The 21,111-nt window shown below is 42.3% G+C and overlaps 2 protein-coding genes across 2 annotated transcripts; one reads left to right on the plus strand and one right to left on the minus strand.

The window, feature by feature from the left end:
• Positions 1-56: 56 nt before the first annotated feature.
• trpm5 (transient receptor potential cation channel, subfamily M, member 5) lies at positions 57-18,938 on the minus strand. The gene is made up of 26 exons (XM_070922222.1): positions 18,912-18,938; positions 17,097-17,164; positions 16,029-16,185; positions 15,744-15,924; positions 15,201-15,367; positions 14,916-15,093; positions 12,287-12,351; positions 11,671-11,856; positions 11,246-11,345; positions 10,960-11,078; positions 10,036-10,383; positions 8,739-8,882; positions 7,068-7,191; positions 6,720-6,865; positions 5,791-5,903; positions 5,597-5,698; positions 5,092-5,350; positions 2,562-2,680; positions 2,217-2,349; positions 1,921-2,095; positions 1,546-1,714; positions 1,222-1,400; positions 859-991; positions 565-637; positions 328-418; positions 57-202 (listed from the first exon to the last, which is right to left on the minus strand). Exons 1-26 carry the CDS (start codon positions 18,936-18,938, stop codon positions 57-59), a joined length of 3,702 nt encoding a protein of 1,233 aa, XP_070778323.1.
• Positions 18,939-20,460: 1,522 nt separating this feature from the next.
• Positions 20,461-21,111, plus strand: cdkn1ca (cyclin dependent kinase inhibitor 1Ca). The gene is made up of 2 exons (XM_070905299.1): positions 20,461-20,884; positions 21,011-21,111. Exons 1-2 carry the CDS (start codon positions 20,461-20,463, stop codon positions 21,109-21,111), a joined length of 525 nt encoding a protein of 174 aa, XP_070761400.1.

Below are 21,111 nucleotides of genomic sequence, written 5' to 3' on the forward strand. Positions count from 1 at the left end.
TGTACATATAGTATCATAATTAGCTGTATGCATGCTACCAGTTACCATTATCACTTTTATTCATCAATGTAAGGAAATTTTTTGTTGGCTCCGTATCCTGGGTGACCTGGTCTGGCTTGGTCCCCTTCTTGTTTGGCTTCTCTCTCTGGTTGACTTTGAGGTGAGTCCTTGCTGCTGCTTGCCTTGTAGCCTGTTAGAGATGCTGAAATTTCATCCAGTATTAATATTAAATTAGATCAAAATACATTAGTGCAAGAGTATAATCACAATACTGTGTTTGAATAGAATAGTGTGTATAGTCTTTCCTGTTCCTGATCTTTGACTCACTTGGAGCTCTTGGAGCTTCTTCCCCACACTTGAGTGTGCTTTGAGCAAAGCACTCTGCCATCCAGGACAACACTTCTCCACAATATCTGACCTAGAGACAAGCCAGACATGACTGAGGGTTATGCAAACTGTCTGTCGGATTACTTACGAGAAAGAGTTTTATGTGAAGTAGGCTTAGGAAAATGCAACCTCATCATGTGTCAAATTGTGCGGTTGAGGTCACTTTTCCAGGTTTACCTGAGCCTCCATGGATACCAGCCGTTTCTCTTGGTCCTTGAAACCACCAACAATCCTGAGCAAGCTCTGAACCCTTGGTCACAAACAGAAATCAGTTAAAACCATATTTAACGCTGCAATAATCCATGTTTTACCACTAGGGGGCAGAAGAGCATTAAAACAAGCTACAGTTTGGTGCTGTGCAGGCAGTGTCCAGTGGATTTATCTGAGCTTTTTTGCAAAAAAGATTATGTCCACTCATGATCAGACTATATGACAGTTTACCAATTTTTACAAATAACTATTTATAATTACTTCGAGGAGGTGCTCTTGAGTCTCTCCTCACTGCTCTCCCAATGCTGGCGCTCCTGTTTGGCCAGGTAGTTCTCTTTCTGCACAGTCTCCCATGTTATCAGCCTCTGGTCTAGCCCTGCGGGCAGCTCCCTCTCTGGCAAAACACACACACAAGGAGGCAGTCCAATAAGCAATTAACCAACAGGCAATTTCCATGGATAGAGCAGGTGAAGGAGTGAGATAAGCACACAGTATGTTTTCTAGTATCTAATTTAATTTTAATTTCGCCAGATAAGCCACAAGAATGTATTTCAATATCTGCTTGAAATAAAGGACAGTGGCTTAGTAGTTCCTAATGGAAATATGCATGTATAATCTTCATACCAAGATGCTCCTGCTTGGACTCAGGCTGCTTGACCAGACTGAGGAGGAGCTGAGAGAGGTGGCTGATGATGATGAAGGGTGGGGCCAGTGCTGGACGGCTGTGGTATTCCACAATCAGGTTGTATCTCTGGAACTTCCAGAAGATGTCTGTGTTGCCCTGCACTACCTGGAATGTGTAGCTGCAAATGGGGAAAAAAGAACAAAAAGCCAATATAATCAATTGTGTTTTTGTTTTTTTTATTTTACAATGTACAAAGAAGCCACTAGCTCAACTCATTTCATCAGACAGGCAAACATTGATTTTCTGGATTCCCTGCCCCTTACCTGAACATGGCAATGAGCAGGTTGAGCAGCAGGACATTGGTGACGAGAAGGAATATAACTAGCAGCAGGATGACCAGCCAGTTGGCATAGATATTGGGACATGGTGGCCGTAGGCCCATGATAATCTCCTCTGAGTCATTGGTGCAGTTAATTTCAGGCATGCGAGCAGCTGTGCTCCGTTAATCCGGTAATGAAAGAACAAGAAAATTAGATTAGAAGACAACATTCAGGCAAACAGAGATCCATCCCTGACTGCATAAATGATCAAAATAGAACATTAAAAATATCAATAAACTGTCACACTGCACATTTTTCATGGACTTTCAATTTCTTTACACTGAATAAATGTAGAAATCTGCATCCTCTCTAATTTACCATCTATTTCCTCCAAGGGGATCTGGCCAAAGATGTGCAGGTAGGGGCGGTACAAGGCTCTGCGAAACACCCAGTCAATCCTTGGGTCGTTTGGGTGGAGAAGAGCCTGGGTGGCAACGCCGTACGCAATCAGCCACACACTCAGGAAAAAGAGGAAGAAGAAAACGTCCTTCATCTGTAAAGGAGAAACAGACCCACGTTTTCCTCTTTTTAATGGGCTGTACAAGGCTTTCATCTAAGACCCTGAACACTTAAAATGTTCATAATGAGAATGTTTAGTGGTTTGTGTTGGTCACCATTCTTTCCACAATGATGATCTTGGGGCCCAGCTGCTTATGAATGGCAAAGATGTGGATCAGACGTAGAGTGAATACCATGAAGTCTATTGCCAGAACTGTCCTTCCTGCCTCATAGGTGTCGTTCACCATCCTGCAATCAAAGAAAACGGATATTACTTACTGTGCAGTTTACTCAATTCTAGCTCTTCTTCCCAATTAGTATTACATCCATCCATTCACTTAATTCACTCCTTTATTTTAGTGTTCTAGCTTAGACCATCATCGCAACAAATCTAGAGCCTCCACACTGTTGTGTTATGTTAGATTTTTTCACTGTCATCAATGTCATGTGATGTTAATTACCTGCATGAAACCCCAACAACAAAGAGTGAGATGGCAACCATGTCGCACTTGTTCCAATTGTCCTCTACATAGAGTTTGAACTTCTTCAGGATGTTCATCTCTTCATCCGTGAAGAAGCTCTGTCTCATAAAAGATAGTTAATGCATTACTATAAGACATAATTATATCTAACTTTACTTTCATTTGTAATTGCAAACATGGTTTTGTTAGCATATTCAGAATCAGAAATACTTTATTGATCCCCGGGGGCAAATTATACAGTACCGGTGCTCCCATTCAGAGTAGAAAGTAGCATACATTTAGAAATAAGAGTGTGTACAAAAATAAGATATAAAAAAATAAGAAATAAAAAATATACACATTTACAAAAAAGTGAAAAATAAGAAATATATACAATAACAATGTATATGTATGTGTGTGTATATATATATATGTATGTATTGCACTGTTTAAAGAATAAATAATGAGGTGGTATATGGCAGGTGAAGTAGGTCCAGGTTCAGTCTGTTTATTGTCTGACACTCAGAGGGAGGAGTTGAACAGTTTGATGGCCACAGGCAGGAATGATTTCCTGTGGCGCTCAGTTGTGCATTTGGGAGGAATGAGTCTCCGACTGAAGCTGCTCTTGTGCCTGACCAGTACGTCATGGAGAGGATGTGAGACGTTGTCCAAGATGACCCGCAGCTTGGACAGCATCCTCCTCTCTGACACCACCGTCAGAGAGTCCAGCTCCACCCCAACAACGTCACTGGCCTTGTGGATCAGTTTGTTGAGTCTGTTGGAGTCCGCCACCCTCAGCCTGCTGCCCCCAGCATGAAACAGCATAGAGGATAGCACTGGCCACCACAGACTCATAGAACATCCTCAGCATAGTCCGGCACATGTTGTGCGAGTCATATGTGTAACTGTTTTGCTTTGTTATGACAGAAATGAAAATGTACTGTATTTGATATGAAAATATGTGAACTCTTTTGTGCTGTTAGCTCAAAGAATGAAATATAAATGACATCATGAGCATATAAAATCAGTTTTCTTTATGCTGTGTGTTATTATAAAGCCATTAGTCATTTCATATGTATTCACACACTGAATAGTTCTAGCTTTACTAAACTTGTTCAACTTTTTTAAACCATGCGTTTTTTGTCTAAAACAAGTTTTTGTTCTCAAAAATGTTAAAATGTTCTCATGTTAATGTGCCCTCTGCATTGGGTCACGCACTGGAGCCAGACACACCTGCAGGGCCAAAAGGGAGTTAGCAGGCACCTGCAGTGTCCCACATTCTCATTCCTGTAAAATGTCTCTCACACTTGGAGCGTAAGAGATTGTTGAGTTGTCTCCAGTGGTTTGAACAGGGAACCTATAAGTGCATCAAGAACCAGAGTTTGGTCCCTCGATGGCACAATTGCTTTGAGAACAAGCTGAGGGCAGTGTGCTGCTTTCATGAAGTGATAGACTGGTGTGTAAGCCCTGAGTTTCAGACCACAAAGGCCATCATGACCAAATACTTTAAACTATAACTAACTAACTAACTAACTAATGGCAGCTATAGTATCAAAAAAATGGGGAGGAGGGTGGACTGATGAGGATGCAAATCATGCAGCCTCCATTTGAGATCACATATCCCTCTCAAAGTACTCAAGTATGCAAGATGTAGTTGTCTTAATCAGCAATATCACAAACGCTCAATCAACTTTCAGTGTGTTTAAGAGACAAAATTAAAAGCAGGATGGGAGTCTGTTCTTCCTTGGCTATTTATTTACAGCGTGCTACTGATGGTGTCTGACCTTTTCAGAGCCTAAATGATTTGTAAATAAAGCTGGAAGTTTCTGTAAACTACACATAAGGTGTCGAGTTAGAGACTGAGCGTAAACCCATCAAATACCTCACACAAACCACAGATGTATTGGTGTTGGCTTAATACAAGACAGTGATACATTCTGTATGAATAACAATAAAACAGCCCTCATTATCTAAAATCTCTCCTAGACTGACATACAAAATGTAGCATTGTCTTGAGGCATGCACCCCTGGGCTTGGTAGCATGCCAGGGCTGCCTGTAGCAGAGTGGTTCTTTTTTTGGAAACCTGTGCCATAGTTCTGTTCAGCTCAGCTTCTGAGATGCATGCAAAGTGAGCAGAGGGAACAGCGGTGAAGGCCTGTCTCATCTGGGGCTTTTGTGCCCAAGGGAGGAAGGCTCAACGGGATCAGTGCAATAAGGGATCATGCTTGTCTAACCTGGCTCACTGGGAGGGAGTTGAGCAGAGGGGTGAAAGGCTCATGAATCCTTAAAACCCCCGAGAGATTGAGGTCATTGTAGTGATTCAGATCACCTCCTACTCAGATATGTGTGACTTGCCAGGCCTGTCCTGCAAACACATCTAATAAGAATGAATAAGTGCTTCATAGATAGATAGATGTGGATCCTTCAGAAAGCAATCCACTAAATAACGATCTGAGAACTTAAAATGTATTTGAAAACATGAAATGGGATTATAAAGCAATCAGTGAGATTGGACGCTTTGACGGTCACCTGTCGAAGTTCCTCCAGCACCAAGGTGAAGACCCAGAAGTAGAGCATTATCTCTGGGGCTCCAGGGCCAAAGGGCGGCGGCGGGCGGAAGTCTAGCAGGAGCACGTAGGTGAAGAGGAAGAGGAAGGCGAAGTACATGATGACATTACCGAGGAACACAGTGACAGGAGCGCTCCAGAAGCGACGCCAGCGACGGAGTAAGAAACGCCACCAGACAGAGGCACAGCTCTGAGCTGCTGGACCTCCAGGTGAAGAGTCCCTGGAAAACAAAGAGTGGTAAAGACACTCTTTTATGTACAGGTTTTATGTTATGCCATCACTGATTTTTTTTATGTGAGCTCGTATGGTGGGCTTTAGCATGTGTTTCACTCATTTTTATTATATGATCGTAAGTATGTGAAATAAAAAATAGCAGTAAAACATTTTTTATGGTTTTACATATTTGACAAAGATAATTTTCATATAATTTAATAGCAATTTGACTATTATTTGATTGCATACTCACAAAGGGTCATCATCGTCAGTTAGCAGTAAGGCCTTTTCTGTATCCAGACTGTCCAGCTCCACAAACTGCTCGTTGCCATTACGATTATCAAGTTCCTCATCACTGAGAAACACATCTGAGAGTGTCAGTGCACACCACAAAAACACAAACATTACATCCACGTGGCAAATGGTGGGGCAGCATAACAGGGTCACCTGAATTTTATGAGGTTTGTCCAGATGAGTGGTGGACAGAAGAAAGACACCACAAGTTTGGAGATGGCTGTGTCTGTCGTCATCGCCCCCCACCAAATCTTTGTGAGAAGAGCCTGCAGTAAAAGTTTAGTTTTGTATAATTTATGTTAAAATCAGATTTCATAACAGGGACAAACTAACAGCTGGATGAAGTTCACCACAAGAGGGCACCACAGGCCTTAGAATATTTCTGCCTTACAGTCTTGTGACTACATACAGTGCGTGGAAGCATCATGCAGGGAGTTACCCCAGCAGATTAACAGAGAAAATATGTATGTACGTAATAATATTCAATAAGAGGTGTGAATCATTTCCTTCTCCAGAGCTGTCTAGTTGCAGTATGGGATGATATGGCACTTATACGAAATGAAACCTGATGCTTTGTCATGGGTGTGTCCTCCCTTTGTAACAGACCAGTAAAATCCACATTCTCTTGAAACATAACACATGTACTGAATTATAATCAACAGATTCCCATTTATAAAGGATATATTACTCCGACTATGTGCTTTAAATAAAATATTACTTCACTGTCAAGAGTGTTACCTTTCCCTGCTGACATTGAATACCAATTAACTCTCACTGATGACTTTGTAATGACAAGGACGTCTGTTGGAGGGATATTTAGGCAAAATTGTGCCCTGAATGAAGTCCAGTGAGCAGCAAGATATGACTTTGAAATAAATATCTAATGGCATGAAATGCCCTGGAAAAGTTTTTAATAACTACAGGGCAACACGGTATTTGAATACAGAAGCCAGCTAAATAGATTACCTAACTATCTTAATGAAATGCAAAATACTGTTGGATGAAAGTTAAATGTTTTACAATCTCTGAAAGAGTCAGTTAAATTCGAGCCAAATGAGCATATGGATGCGTCTCCTTGTTACCTGAACTCCATCATGGGCAAAGAAGGATTTGGCATCTGCCTCAGTTGCCAAGTTAAGGACCGTAGATTTGCTCCAGCAGTGTGTTCTTCTCACCAACAAAGCGTAAGCCCTGTCTTCACTGTTGGAGTAGCACTCTCCAAAGACATCTGCCACAATAACAAGAATATGGTGTCAACTGATCAGCTTCATCTGAAGAATTCACACATTCAGATTCACATTTTTCTCCCCGTGCGATCCCTTTGTTTCATTGTGTTGTTGCGATCAGTGAATGCACCTCTTGCTATGTTTGACCTTTCCCTTTTCACATCACTCCGCCAGCTGCTGTCATTGAACAGTTTATGTACTCACCAAGGGCAAACTGCTCATACTTGGCTTCCTTCATACTGCGTGCAGACTCAGCCTCAGATTCCAGACGTGCCATCTCTTTCAGAATCTTACAACCCGCCAGCGCTGCCGCAACCGCCTCAGGGCCCTGAAGGATTAAAAGAAAGCTGGATCCAAGAAATGGGTCTGAGAGAGGGATCTGAGAAATCTAGTTTAGAATTTTAGAGAGCGGCGTCTTTTTGCTTCCAAATGGGACGTTACTGTGTGCATTAGACTGCAACAGACACACTTCTACCTTCAAGTCCACCTACTGTTTCTACAGGCCCCCAGTCTGATTTTTGTGACCATGTAAATAAGTTATACTCACATGTGTTGTGATGTACTGACGTGAACAATCCTTTAATAGCATCAGAAAACATTAATATCTTAGATATAATTGTTGTCATGGCCTGTCTACTAAAACACCTGTCACATCAGTTTAGGTGTGAGGTTCCAACCCCATGTTTTGAATTTTGGTGTTGCAGTTTATTACAATCGAAGATCCAAACCTCGGACATGACAAGTGGTGTTTTTATGTTTGAAGAATTTGCACATTCAGATTTCCATGTTATTCCCTTCCAGTAGGATCTGTTAAACTTATTTATGAAACCTATTTCTTTTAAGAGATTGGCATTGTCTGTTATTGGATTATAGTATATGTTGTATTGTATTTTGTATATTGTCATTTTCTATAATCAACAGGTAATAGCAACCTTTAATGGCCCTGTACGTTTCTAGGATTATAGGACAAATGTGTAAATGCAGAGCAACATACTAACAGAGGGCTCTCCATTTGAAGTTACACTCAGTGTTGTGGACCTCCTACGCAGCATGATATTACTCCTGGGTTCATATATATGTACATATTGAATATGAGATATTTTGCTAGCATAAGCCAGTCTGCAAGGATAATTGTGATGAGGCCTTCAACATGAGAGATACTTCAAACAATCAAATTATGAATGCAGATATCACGGCCAGAGTCTGAGTGGTAAAACAATTTGCAGTGGGGGATGTACACACGCTGAATGTAATTACCATAATTTCAGATAATGTTTGAAATAAGATGCAGGAAAGGAGCACATCAGGGTGACCGCTTGTGAGATTACAATAATTGCTTCCCTTAGTTTGGGAAAGGGCAATAAAAAAAATGAAAGGTGCCCTGAAAAGATGTTGAAAACAAAGAGTTATTACCATTGATTGGTGTCATTTAAACTATTCATGGGGCATCATGTGAGGATATATTTCTCATTAACTTCATCAGGACTTTAGAAACGCCTGCACTACCTCACCGCTCGTTGCATATACTGCCCCATGAAGCGGCATGACCTTCATTTGAATAATGTTCTTGGAGATAAGATAGCTTTTTAGTTCACCTCAGTTCTTGATAAATATGCTGTTCGCTAGGCTCTTTTATCTAGAGTGACATTTTCATATGGCAGGACTGACCTGCACCTGCACTGTGCTGGCCCACATCACTCTTGTTCACACTGAATCCAGAATACAAACTAGCACAGTATAATTCAGCTCACTTCAGTTTGGTTTGAGTAGTTTTTGCCAATTCCAGGCACATTCAGACTTTTGGTGATTGAACCACACAGCGCTGAGATAGTACGAGCTGGAGCTGAGCTGACTAAAGAAGCTGACAAGACTGACCATGGCCCAAAAGTAGTTAGCCATCTGCTGTCGGTTCTGAAGGACAGCCCAGAGGAAGAGATCCCTCCAAGGGTGTTCGCAGCGCTCCGCTAACTCGGCCAGGTTCTTCTGGCTGTGGAACAGTCGACCCTTCGCAGGCTTCTCCTGGAGCACACAGACAGCACACGACATGTGTCAAATATTTATCGTAAACAGGATAGCTGCACACACTTTACAGAACATGTAATTATTACATGATTCATGCAATCTATGGCAGAATCTGTGGTCGTTATCTGCCAAGGAGATTATTTTTGCCTCGTAGTCTGTCCGTCCGTCAACAGGATAAGTAGGTATTTCACAAATGCATGAAATGATTTCTTTGAAATACGCTGAACAGACAGACCTTCAGCCTAGAAACAATTTGATTTTGGTCATAAGCTTATTTAGCTAATAGCTAAATCATTTCCTGAGATTATCACCTTTTTTTAGCTGTACAGCATGATATAAACAACATACATTACACAACATAGAGAGGGGTAATTACATTGCAGATCTAGAGGGTATAATTAGACAAGATTTCTTAGGGTGTAACAGCACGTTTGGTTTGCGATGACGATCCATCTCTTCCTTTCTGCAATTATGGTGAAATTTAAGGCCTCTGCCCAGTGGTTCTCAATTTGGGGGCCAGGGCCTTTCCAGTGGGTCACAAGAAAAACCTGAGGGGTCACATGTTGACTAACAGGATAGAAAACTACAAAGTCTTCAAGGGGGTGTAGTTTTGCTTCTTAAAGGCATCATGAAATCGCCTTTTTAATTACTTAACATGATGTAGTTTCCGTTGAAATTGGATCTTGGGGTAAGACATAATGATGGACATCCTTCCAAAGTGTAAACCAATGGATTAACAGTTTAGGAGAGAAAGGCTGACTTGATAGGAGGGACAGAAGGGCAGGATTTCCTAAAAATCAGGATGGCTTTATTCGTACTAGTGCAGGATGAGGTTGCCATTGAAGATTCACTGTTTTCCAGGAAGTCAGTTTACCATGAAGTCTGTATATTGTCTATTTCAATGCGCCTTTCAAGCCTTTAACAATTTCAAATGAAACAGTCTGAGAGGGTTAGAAGGAAGAATCACTCTCCACTCAATGCAAACTGTGACAAGGTCTCACATATAGACATTGCTTCATTTCATGGTGTCACGCGCAAAAAAAAGAATGAGAACCACTGCAAGAAGCAGTATAAGGTACAATGGAATTCATCAGTTAAAGGGATTTCTTATGGCATGATTTGCTGGAACGTTTGAGAGTATATCACTCACTGTGGGAATCTTTTGGTAAAAGCCTTTGCAGGAGTCATGAAGAAAGTCTTTCAGCACTTTGGCGACCTCGTAGAGGGTGAAGCGGGGTTTCCGGTCCCCTTGCTCAGGCGGATGGTGCCCAGGTGGACCAGGTGTCCTGGCAGCTCCGAGCAGAAGCTGCTTCTCCTCGTACTTTTTGAGGAGCAGGTTGTGAAGGAGGCTCTTTTCCGACACAGACCAGTAAAGCTCTTGTAGACGACCGTAGGTAAGGAACTCGCCCAGGTTCACACCGTTGTCAACAAAGAGGCGCACAAAGTCAGGTTTGTCGTTGATCAGTGCATCCATCATCACCTCTTCAAGGTCGCAGGCCTGTAAAGATCATGTGTCTTTGTTACAATGGCTCATAAAGCGGCTGGCTTCTCTTCCTCCTGTGAAAAGGTTTGTGTAATTGTCAGGTTCTTCACCAGAATGTACACTGGCTTGCGACTCTTGTTATCCCTCCTGACGTTGATGGAATACAAATGTAAACAAGTAAGATTACAAATGACAGACATTTGGCTTGGTTCATTGGTCCACCACTTTGGTTCAGACTGAAATATCTCAAAAACTATTGGATGGATTGCCAATTTTGTACAGATTTATGGTCCCCTAAGGATGAATCCTACTGACTTTGGTGATCCCCTGACTTTTCCTCTAGTGCCACCATCAGGTTGACATTTGTGGTTTTCAGTAAAATGCCCAACAACTATTTGATGGTTAATTAGCAGATGTTAGCAGACTAACACGCTACACTAAGATAGTGAACATGAATGGCTAGTATAGTGTTAGACATCTTGTTTTAATTTAATCTGTTAAAAATGCTAAACTTTGTCTTGATTGTAGATTTAACTTTACAGTTATAGAGTGTGACACAGCTCTAATTAAATTACTATGTATTCGTCTCACCTTCCACTCCACATCTCCATTGAAAATGTCACTCTTGGCAATGTCCACCCTGTTCCAGGCCACAGCCAGCTTCAGTTCATCCAGGAAATCTTGAGCTTCCTGACTTTGGCTCTTACAGGCTGACACACACACAGGAACAAACGTGCACACGACACACAAGATGTCAACAGGTTCACAACCTATGAAGTGCTCAAAATGTCAAGGGCGCTCTCTCCATGCATATGTCAAGTCACAAAACCAGAAAATTGCAAGTTTCTTGATAACATATGTTCACAAGGTACTTTACCCTTGACAAGAGCTTTGAGGATGACTGTATCCAGCTCGGAGCTCTCCTGTTCAGGGTCGTGAACAGTAAGGAGATGCCCATGATCAAGTATCTTCTGGATCTGATTGGCAGGTTGACAGTCAGTTATTACGAACACCTCATTTGAATGAAGTAATGTGCAATTTTTTATCGCTAATGCATTGTTTTCTAAAATTACAATCCCTTCACTGTGTATGTCAGCTTGAAAAAATATGTTTATCTTTCCCTCCTCCTTCATATCCTCAATTAGGTCAACACATACACATTTTCAAGATAAGCATGAAAATCCCACATTAGCTTCCCTCACAATCTTTTCCTGTGTGCCCCATTTTTCTGGCAACACTCAAGTCTTGTGATGTGCATATCTGTGTATGCGCCTGCCTCCATGCTGTGCACATCGCTCTCACCAGCTTGACCCAGTTACTGATGTCTGTGCTGTGGTGGGCATTTGGAAAGGTGTCCAGCAGCAGCTCATGAACACTGTCCGTATCCCAGCAGCCCTTATTCATCAGCGTGACGAGGATGTCAGCCACGCCTCCTGAGCCTGCCAGGATCAGCCATGGTGTCGAATTGCCAATGCCTTTGCACATCCTCTGCAGCGACAGGGATACAGTGTTCAGACTTGCGGGCAAACTCACAAATGTCCTCATTTTCACTAAATAACTTCTCAACTAAACATAAACAGAGATTTATATTGATCAGTGTTAGCAATATTTCATAATCTTTGTTATGGCTCTGTTTATGCAAATAAATTGGTGGCTTTGACAGGCTTTCCAGCCAAAGAGTTTAGTTTTGTGAAAACAGAAAGAATTAGTTTCTCAGTCTGGCTTTGGCTCTCTACTTCAGGAGGTGGCACAACCAAAATTTGATTTGAAGCCTAAGACTCCAGCCTGAGCTACTGTTCAAAGTCAGATTGTGCACATTCATATGACAAGACAGACGTCTAACTTTCAAAAGGTCTCTTTGCGGTCACATCTTTTAAGTTATTGAGTAAGTAACACAGTATAATGAAATGAAACCTACCTTTAGAATCCGTGGTTCCCCATGGACCAAGAGACACAGAACAGGGATCTCAAAACTGCCTGTGCCTGCAAGCACCAAAAATGACGTCCATATGATATCTTTTGCTCAATATCTCATTGTCTCAAATGATTACCACTCTGGTATTACATCCCTCTATTGTGTGAACTACTGCAAAACAACCATTCTCTGAGTGTTTTTCGTACATATTACCACAAATACCTTTTTCACAGGTTCATGGAGTGATGTTCCTTTCTCATGTTAAATCAGTTTTGGAGGCGCGAAGAGCTAAAACTATCCAGAGCTCAACAATTAAGCAAAATGGTGTAGAGAAAAATCAGGAAATGAACATGATTTCTTATTATCTTATACACTATATTGCCAAAAATATTCACTCACCCATCCAAATAATTGAAATCAGGTGTTCCAATCACTTCCATGGCCACAGGCGTATAAAATCATGCACCAAGGCATGCAGACTGTTTCTACAAATATTTGTGAAAGAATGGGTCGCTCTCAGGAGCTCAGTGAATTCCAGCGTGGGACTGTGATAGGATGGCACCTGGGCAACAAGTCCAGTCATGAAATTTCCTCGCCCCTAAATATTCCACAGTCAACTGTCAGTGGTATTATAAGAAAGTGGAAGCGATTGGGAACGACTGCAACTCAGCCACGAAGTGGTAGGCCACGTAAAAAGACGGAGCGGGGTCAGCGGATGCTGAGGCGCATAGTGCGCAGAGGTCGCCAACTTTCTGCAGAGTCAATCGCTACAGACCTCCAAACTTCATGTGGCCTTCAGGTTAGCTCAAGAACAGTGCGTAGAGAGCTTCATGGAATGGGTTTCCATGGCCGAGCAGCTGCATCCAAGCCATACATCACTAAGTGCAATGCAAAGCGTCGGATGCAGTGGTGTAAAGCACGCCGCCACTGGACTCTAGAGCAGCGGAGACGCGTTCTCTGGAGTGACGAATCGTGCTTCACCATCTGGCCCCTTAGTTCCAGTGAAAGGAACTCTGAATGCTTCAGCATACCAAGAGATTTTGGACAATTCCATGCTCCCAACTTTGTGGGGACAGTTTGGGGATGGCCCCTTCCTGTTTCAACATGACTGTGCACCAGTGCACAAAGCAAGGTCCATAAAGACATGGATGAGAGAGTTTGGTGTGGATGAATTTGACTGGCCTGCACAGAGTCCTGACCTCAACCCGATAGAACACCTTTGGGATGAATTAGAGCGGAGACTGAGAGCCAGGCCTTCTCGTCCAACATCAGTGTGTGACCTCACAAATGCGCTTCTGGAAGAATGGTCACAAATTCCCATAAACACACTCCTAAACCTTGTGGAAAGCCTTCCCAGAAGAGTTGAAGCTGTTATAGCTGCAAAGGGTGGACCGACATCATATTAAACCCTATGGATTAAGAATGGGATGTCACTTAAGTTCATATGTGAGTCAAGGCAGGTGAGCCAATACTTTCGGCAATATAGTGTATCTTAAACATTATTATTGTTTCCCGTTAGTCATCTCAAAACTCTTTATATTTATCTTGTGACCCCTTGGGAGGTCCCGACTCCTAAGTTGGGAACCAGTACATTAGCAGGTACATACTATGTGCTCGGGTTTCCAAGAAATATTTAAGCTTATACAACTTTGCACAACGGTGGCCTTGAATGGCAACATTGAATTGACAGGTTTAGCATGCTGGAACCTGGCCTTGTTTCGTTTGTATTGCACTTATGAGCATGTGTGCGATGCAATATATATTCCTGACACTCGTTTTAGGCTACTCTACTGACTGACGGTAATGCACAAAGAAGCATTGCAATGCCCCTACAAAGGCAGAGAGGAAGAAGACGCAAGCAAGCCGATATGGATGTGAACAAGGCACAATTTACATTGCTATATATTTATTATTTATATTATTCAAAAAATTGGCTTTGTAAATTTTTTATGAAGAAGGAAATGCACTAAACACATTTGTTAGACCTCAAGGACCTCAAAGAAGAGAAAATCCACAGGGTACGTCTGATTGCTCAGAAATGTTGTAAAGAAGCACCAGTTATCTATCTTAGCTAGTTAATGATTTAAAACCAAAGAATACTAAAGGGAGAGTGAGAAAACACCTAACTCTGGTGAGTCTGATGACTTGCTGTTTTTTAGGAGAAAGTTTGTATTTCAATCTTTAAACTATATGTATATATTTTACTTCCCATGGGCAGTGAAGAGTCCACACCCATTGCAACAGAGTTCTGAGCATATGTGCAAATACTCGATAATGGCACTTGTGTACAATTTTGAGGCATATGATGTTACAGAAAGCCATATAAAAAGGTAATAAAATATGAAGCAGGGCTTTTTTAAAGCTATATGAAAGCAGCCACCTGTACTGCGAACAGCGCCATAGCGAAATAATGCTTAATGCGTCGTAATGCATCTATAATTTAACACCACAAAAGGGACCATTTGTCCTACTTTGAATATTTAAGTACATTTTACTGTTTAGGTGTACATTTTAAATCAGTAAAAATAAATGCAGGACTTGAACATTTAATTAAGTATTTTAAATTCTGGTGTTTAACCCTAACCCTAACCCTCCCATTACTGGTTCCCAGCAGTGACCTAAAGGGCTTTACCTCCATAACCAGTGCGCTGAAGAGAGATGTGTTTGAGCAGCTTCACCCTCATTTCGCTGGTGGCTCCTGGTCTGTTGGGATCCTCCTCCACCAGCACAAAGTGAGAGTGGTGGCTGTCCAGGGAATACACCGACCCATGAGGCAAGTCCTGTGGCTTGTATACTGCAGGCTCATCCACCTTGAGAAGGACAGCGTGAACACAATAATGTGAAAGATGCAAATATTTGCTCATAGATGTGGCTGCTGTTTTTATTAGCTCTATGTTGTCTGTGTATGTTCAGAAACCTTGGCAGTGAGTAGTGCCTCTCGGTTGTGGATCATGTTCCAGGGTGCGATGCCAATGGCCACTACACGAACTTTAGAGGAGGTGCTGGCCAAGGAGTGATCTCTCACCGCCTGGCCCAAGTGCTTGGTGATGCCAAAGCGAAGGCCATTAGTCAAAATCCATGCCCCTAGAGAACAGAGGAGCAGTTGCATATGTGTGTGTATGTGATATAGAAAGTTTCTACTATGTGTATGTATGATAACCAGAAGGTTGTGTCCTTGATTCCATATAAACAGCTGGTCTATTGAGCGTGCTAATTAGACTATTGCCTCATGTGGTCCTCCCTACATGCATCAAAATTCCTGAAAAGATTTTACTAATCATGCAATTAAAAAACCCATGAAGAAAAGATAAATAATTTATGGCTCATATTCTATATCTAAATCAAAGACAGGCTTTCATCTTGGTGATGTGTTTCTAGTAATTCTGGCACCAGCTAATAGACGGCGGCAGAGAACCCATTCTCTATCATTGACTATTGATTTCAAAAGCTTTATTATAACCTGTGCTCTGTGCAGCCTTCACAAGTCCTTTTCTCAGAGTGTCTCTGAGCCAGGGCTTCATCTGAGCCACCTCATCTCCTCCCACCAGCGCCACCACCAGGTGTGGAGGAGCAAGGCCCCACTCTTCTGTCAGCATCTGGTAGATGAGCACTGGGTCTGTGTTGCTGCGCACCCTCATAAACTGGATATAAAGAGACGAGTTGATGTCAGTATTCTGCTTGAAACATTTCTACAAACCCTTCGTATGCAGTTATATAACCTTCAGTATTTGTTATCTAGTTTCACCTTTCCTCTTGTCTTAGTAGAGCTAACGAAGTCAATGTCGCCCACTCTTCCAGCTGCCCAGTGACTCTTCTCCCTCCGCATTCTGCTGGCCAGGCCTCTGGCTACGTTCTCCAGGGTCTCATCCACGGTAGAACAGCAGGAACAGCCCAGCAGGACACTGAGAGAAACACACATTAAATGGATATGTCCTTTCTACCAACATCCAACAGTAAAAGAAAACCTCTGCTGTAGCATGATCTCTGATCTACCTGGAACATCCCTCTCACTGAGGTCCTCATAAACATGCACAAAGACTATTCTCACTTCCTGCCCTCCCGTAGTGTAGCAAGCCCCTGGATAGGACTGTGGAATCCCCGGCCCTCTTCAAAGGCTCACCTCTTAAAATGTACAACTTTTTAGTCTCTAGTTTCTCTAAATACAAAGGTATAATCTGTCCCAGCTCAGGGCTTAATTAAACTACTGAAATAAGTTTATTTAACCACGATTCATACATTTGACACATATTTGGACATAACTCACAAATCCCTCACGTTCATCCTTAATTGGCCAAAGTCCTGATATTTTCAGACAAGGTCGAAGCTTTCTCCAGTATCACGATGCATATTATGTTGAAGCAGATCCAGATGCAGAGGTAGATTCAAAATCTAATCACATGCTCTATCATTAAAAGATGATTTTGGCCATAATCTGCTGTATCAAGGCTGTAGCACTTTGCTTTCTTAGTATTTAACGCTGGAGAAAGCAATCCATTCTACAGCTTGGAAATTATGACCAGCTCTCATGAATAATTTAAATAGAAAACTGCACTTGGAATTAGTTAAGGCTTGTTAGTCCAGTACAAATGTTTGCTTTCTGTGGCACCTCTTCCACTTGTGGCCTGCTAATCACTGGGCTGATCTGATTGCCTGCAAATGTGGATTTTCAGTTGATCTGATGGTGATTTCTTTGATGAATACTAAACCACAATGTAATTTGTTCAGTTGTCATGAGTGTACAGTATATATCACTTCATGTGGGAGGGAATAGGCCCATCTGTTCGTATTCTCTTTGACCTCTACACACACACACCTGTGCTCCTCTGACCACTGCAGTGTGTCCCCACACCGCAGACATCGTGTCTGTGGCTGCAGTGTCCCCTGTAAACAAACAAATACACAGATATTAGGTGCATTTTCCTCTAAATCTATTATATGACTCCCTCACCACTCTTTTCACACAGGGGAAGGTTCTTAGAAGTACTTGTGGTCAATGCAAAGTTAGCAGAATTTTCATCCTCGCTTCATATGCAAAGCGCTTCCTTCCTGATGTTTGAACTGGAAATACACAAAACATGGTCACTCGTATACATAAAACCAAGAAAACTGGGGTACAATTAAGGGGGCTCCCACCAGAACCTCTGAACATAAAACCCCTTTGATATTATTTGAAATGACAATAATAAATATAAGTTTTATTAAGCTGTCTGGAATGTGCGTTCAGCGTTATGACTTGGTTTGTATGTAGTTATTGTTCTACAATGAAAACAGTCTGTTCGTCTCTGAATGATTATTTTCATAGAAACAAATGACACTGAGTTCAGAAAGAAAACTCATTCATTATTGATCAAATTACCCACTTGCCTGAGTAAACACAGACTTTTATCAGCCAGCCTTATTTACATGGGCACTTAGCTGCTTGTGAGAGATGATTATAGCAAAAATGCAGCACCAGTGCACATTTCTTTGACAAAAAGCAGTAGCTGCCCTGGGTACCTTTAATCAAGGAAAGTACTTAAATAGAAATGTGGTGCAATAGTAAACACACAGACTGGGTCAATTTGTGTTCAGCCATCTGTTTTAATGTAAGTGAGCAGCTTGTTGTGGAAGCCTTTATTTGACTACAGGTCTGGGTCTGGGAGGGAAAAGACTATTGGACATGCAAACTGGACGATTTACATGCAAAGGTAGAGGACAGGACACCCAGCTGTGTGTGTGTATGTGTGTGTGTGTGTGTGTGTGTTTCCCGGACACAGACACCCTTACACGCCCACACACTTTACATCTTGATTGAAGTCTGGCATAATGAACATAATGAACTTTTTTTCAAGCAGAAGAGATGATGATCTGGAATGTCTTCATCTATTTGTGAACATTAGCAGACAGCAAACACTCAGCTACAGTATATAGAGTATGTCTAAAACTGTAGGGCCCAGCGACCCCCTTTAGGTACATATAGAAACCTCCTTTAAATCTAAAAGATGTATGTGTGAGAAAATAACAATATAAGGCTTCAAAATCAATATTTGTTTTTGAATTTCACAAGACTCGAAAATCCTAGAAACTCTGTCTAAGACCTCCTATGAAAGCACATAATAAGAAACCAATACTGCAGAAACTGGGGTTTCAAATTTCAGCATAATCGCCTCATGGGTCCCTGATCATTTTATCACAGAGAAAAACTTTTCTATAAACCAAGAGAGGTAAGATCTTGCACATGAAAAGTGTTGGTTACTAATATAAGTAGGCAATTGGTTCATATAGGGATTGCTGAATTAGTTTAGAGAATAAATGTATGAAGTATGTTTCTACTGTTGTAATACTAGTAGGATGTTGTAATACTGTAGGAGTAGAGTGAGTACATCTCTTTAGGTTTTTATGGCTTCATCTTCAAGTCAAACTCTTTTTCCTCCAACAACATAAAAACCATAGGATGATTTCCCCATATTACTTCACTTCACCCTTGACACACAATGTAGAAGTGAACCTGAATTATCACCAGACTCACTGCTTTACGTGAAAACATTGGTCAACGTGTACAATACACTTTTTAACTCACCAGAAAGCATCTTTGGACCCCACAGTGATAAACAGACAAAAAGACAGCTGCTACACTGCACATACTCACCAGAGGTGTGTCTTGTCTCTCCTGCATGGCTCAAATGAATGCTCCTCTCCTCCTCCTGCTGAACCACACCTGTAAGGGCTGAGGGCTTTCTCTTCCCAGCCCTCAGGTGAACTACCTGGGCCATCAGGAAGTGGTACAGGGGTGGGGCTCTCTCTCCGGCCAATCACAGACACAGCTGGGCTCCATGACTTTGCATGTTGGTCAGCCACTGCACATTGCTCTCATCAGGACCACACACTGCTGCTGCCTAATGAAATCATTTTCCCTGTTAGCTTCAGCATTGATCATCACTCTGTCAGTGTGACACCTTTTGCAATTCTTAATATGAGTTGAGACAAACATGTAATATACATCAAAATGATTGTCCGATGACTTTCAGATCGGCACTGTGCTCCATCATAACATGTTGGTTTACAGTAAGTGGCTCTATGTAAGTGTTATGCTCACATTCTTTACTCGTATATCGCAAAATACACAGAAGAAGCAGTAGTTTGTCAGGGTTGTGGATGAGCATGCCAACCATGTATTCACACTAGTAGCATTTCTAGCATTAAAGGGCCCTGTGAAGGTGTGAGCGCTGCCAGTGGTAGCCTAAAGCTGAGAGAATTGGCCTTGAAGGTCACCAGATTGATCAGCAGAATCTATGTAGAGAGAGTAAACGGCCCATCCCTCATTACCTCCAGTAAGGTGCCCTTGTGTAAGGCCCTTCACCCCCAGCTTCTCAAGAGGAGCTGCTCAGTGGCCAGCAAATGAGACTGTGGTTTTACTGGCAGTGATTTGGGTTTCTACAGCAAATGCAAAAATTAGAACCTTTCTACAACCTTTTCTATCAATGGGTAAAAAAAAAGCAATTAAAGCAGTGACAGCAATGTTTAATTACTGTAGTCCTGACCTATATGTAACTTAAATTAAAACTCATCTCCTGGTTTGAACTACTTTTCGTTTTGGACCACAAACTTACTTTCAATCTCATTTTGGCAAGAAGACTTTGGCCTCTATAGGCAGAAATCACTGTTCCCCAGTGATTAGCAGCCACTGCAGGGCTTTCTGAAGGCTGAACTGCACTGCTGCACTTCGGTGCCCTTTCATTTGGAAAAACATGAAGTACATAAACAGAAAATGAACAAATAATGAACTCACAATGACAAGGTTTGTCCTCAGAATGTGTACAGTGGGACATGTGTACCAAGAATGCTGTCAGACAGAAGAAATCATCATTGTTATGGTTAATTAAAGTCATTCATCATTACTTGTTATTATACAAAGCATCCCAAATGGAACCGGAGACGTTTATTGATGGTCTCGGTGGTCTTCATCACACAAAGAATGAATTCCGACCCCTCCTCTTATCCGCCAATTCAGAGAGCTGCAGCCAATCAGCAGCCTCTGCTCATTGTGTACAAACAGAACATCGTGCGCCCTGCAGCCTTTAAATCGCCCTGCAGGGTTGAGCTGACCAGAGCAGACCAGAGGGAGACAGCAACCTGAGCTTCCCCTTAAACTACACGAAGACTTTTCCCAACAAAACTCCACCAGAAACATTTGAAGGATGGATCCCATCAGGCGCAGAGAGTCGGTTTGCAGGAGTCTGTTTGGCCCGGTGGACCACGAGCAGCTGCGCCGGGACCTGAAGCTGAAGCTGAAGGAGATCACAGAGCAGGACGGCCGCCGCTGGAACTTTAACTTCCAGACGGAGACGCCGCTGCCAGGCAGGTTTCAGTGGGAGGAAATACCCGCAGACTGCGCCGCTGCTCTCTACCAGGAGTCCGCACAGCCGAAGGACGCTGTCTGTGCGTCAGACACCGAGGAGGGTGTCAGGCTGAGCGACCGGGAAGAAAGCGCAGGGACCGACCAGGAGAACTGCTCCAGCATCTCCAACACGCACAAGTGTCCCGCTGAAGTGACGCCCGTCCGGAGGAAGAGGACGCTCTCAAAACCGGCTGCCAAGCCCAGAAACAACGCACGAATCACAGGTGAGGAACAAGTTCCGCAGATAAATAACGAGTGTGTTTGTTCGCCCTGTAACCCGCGCTTATTCACCTATAATGACAGAATATTAAGTGAGTTAACGTCTTCTTTCTTCTTGCTTTCCTTGGCAGATTTTTTCGCAAAGAGAAGGAGGAGCACAGAAACAAAGAGCATCCTGAATCCTTTGCACACAAGTTCCAGTGAAGCAGCTCCCTGCAAAACCATAAGATGA

This window comes from Enoplosus armatus, chromosome 1, assembly GCF_043641665.1.
Source record: "Enoplosus armatus isolate fEnoArm2 chromosome 1, fEnoArm2.hap1, whole genome shotgun sequence".
Taxonomy (NCBI): Eukaryota; Metazoa; Chordata; class Actinopteri; order Centrarchiformes; family Enoplosidae; genus Enoplosus; species Enoplosus armatus.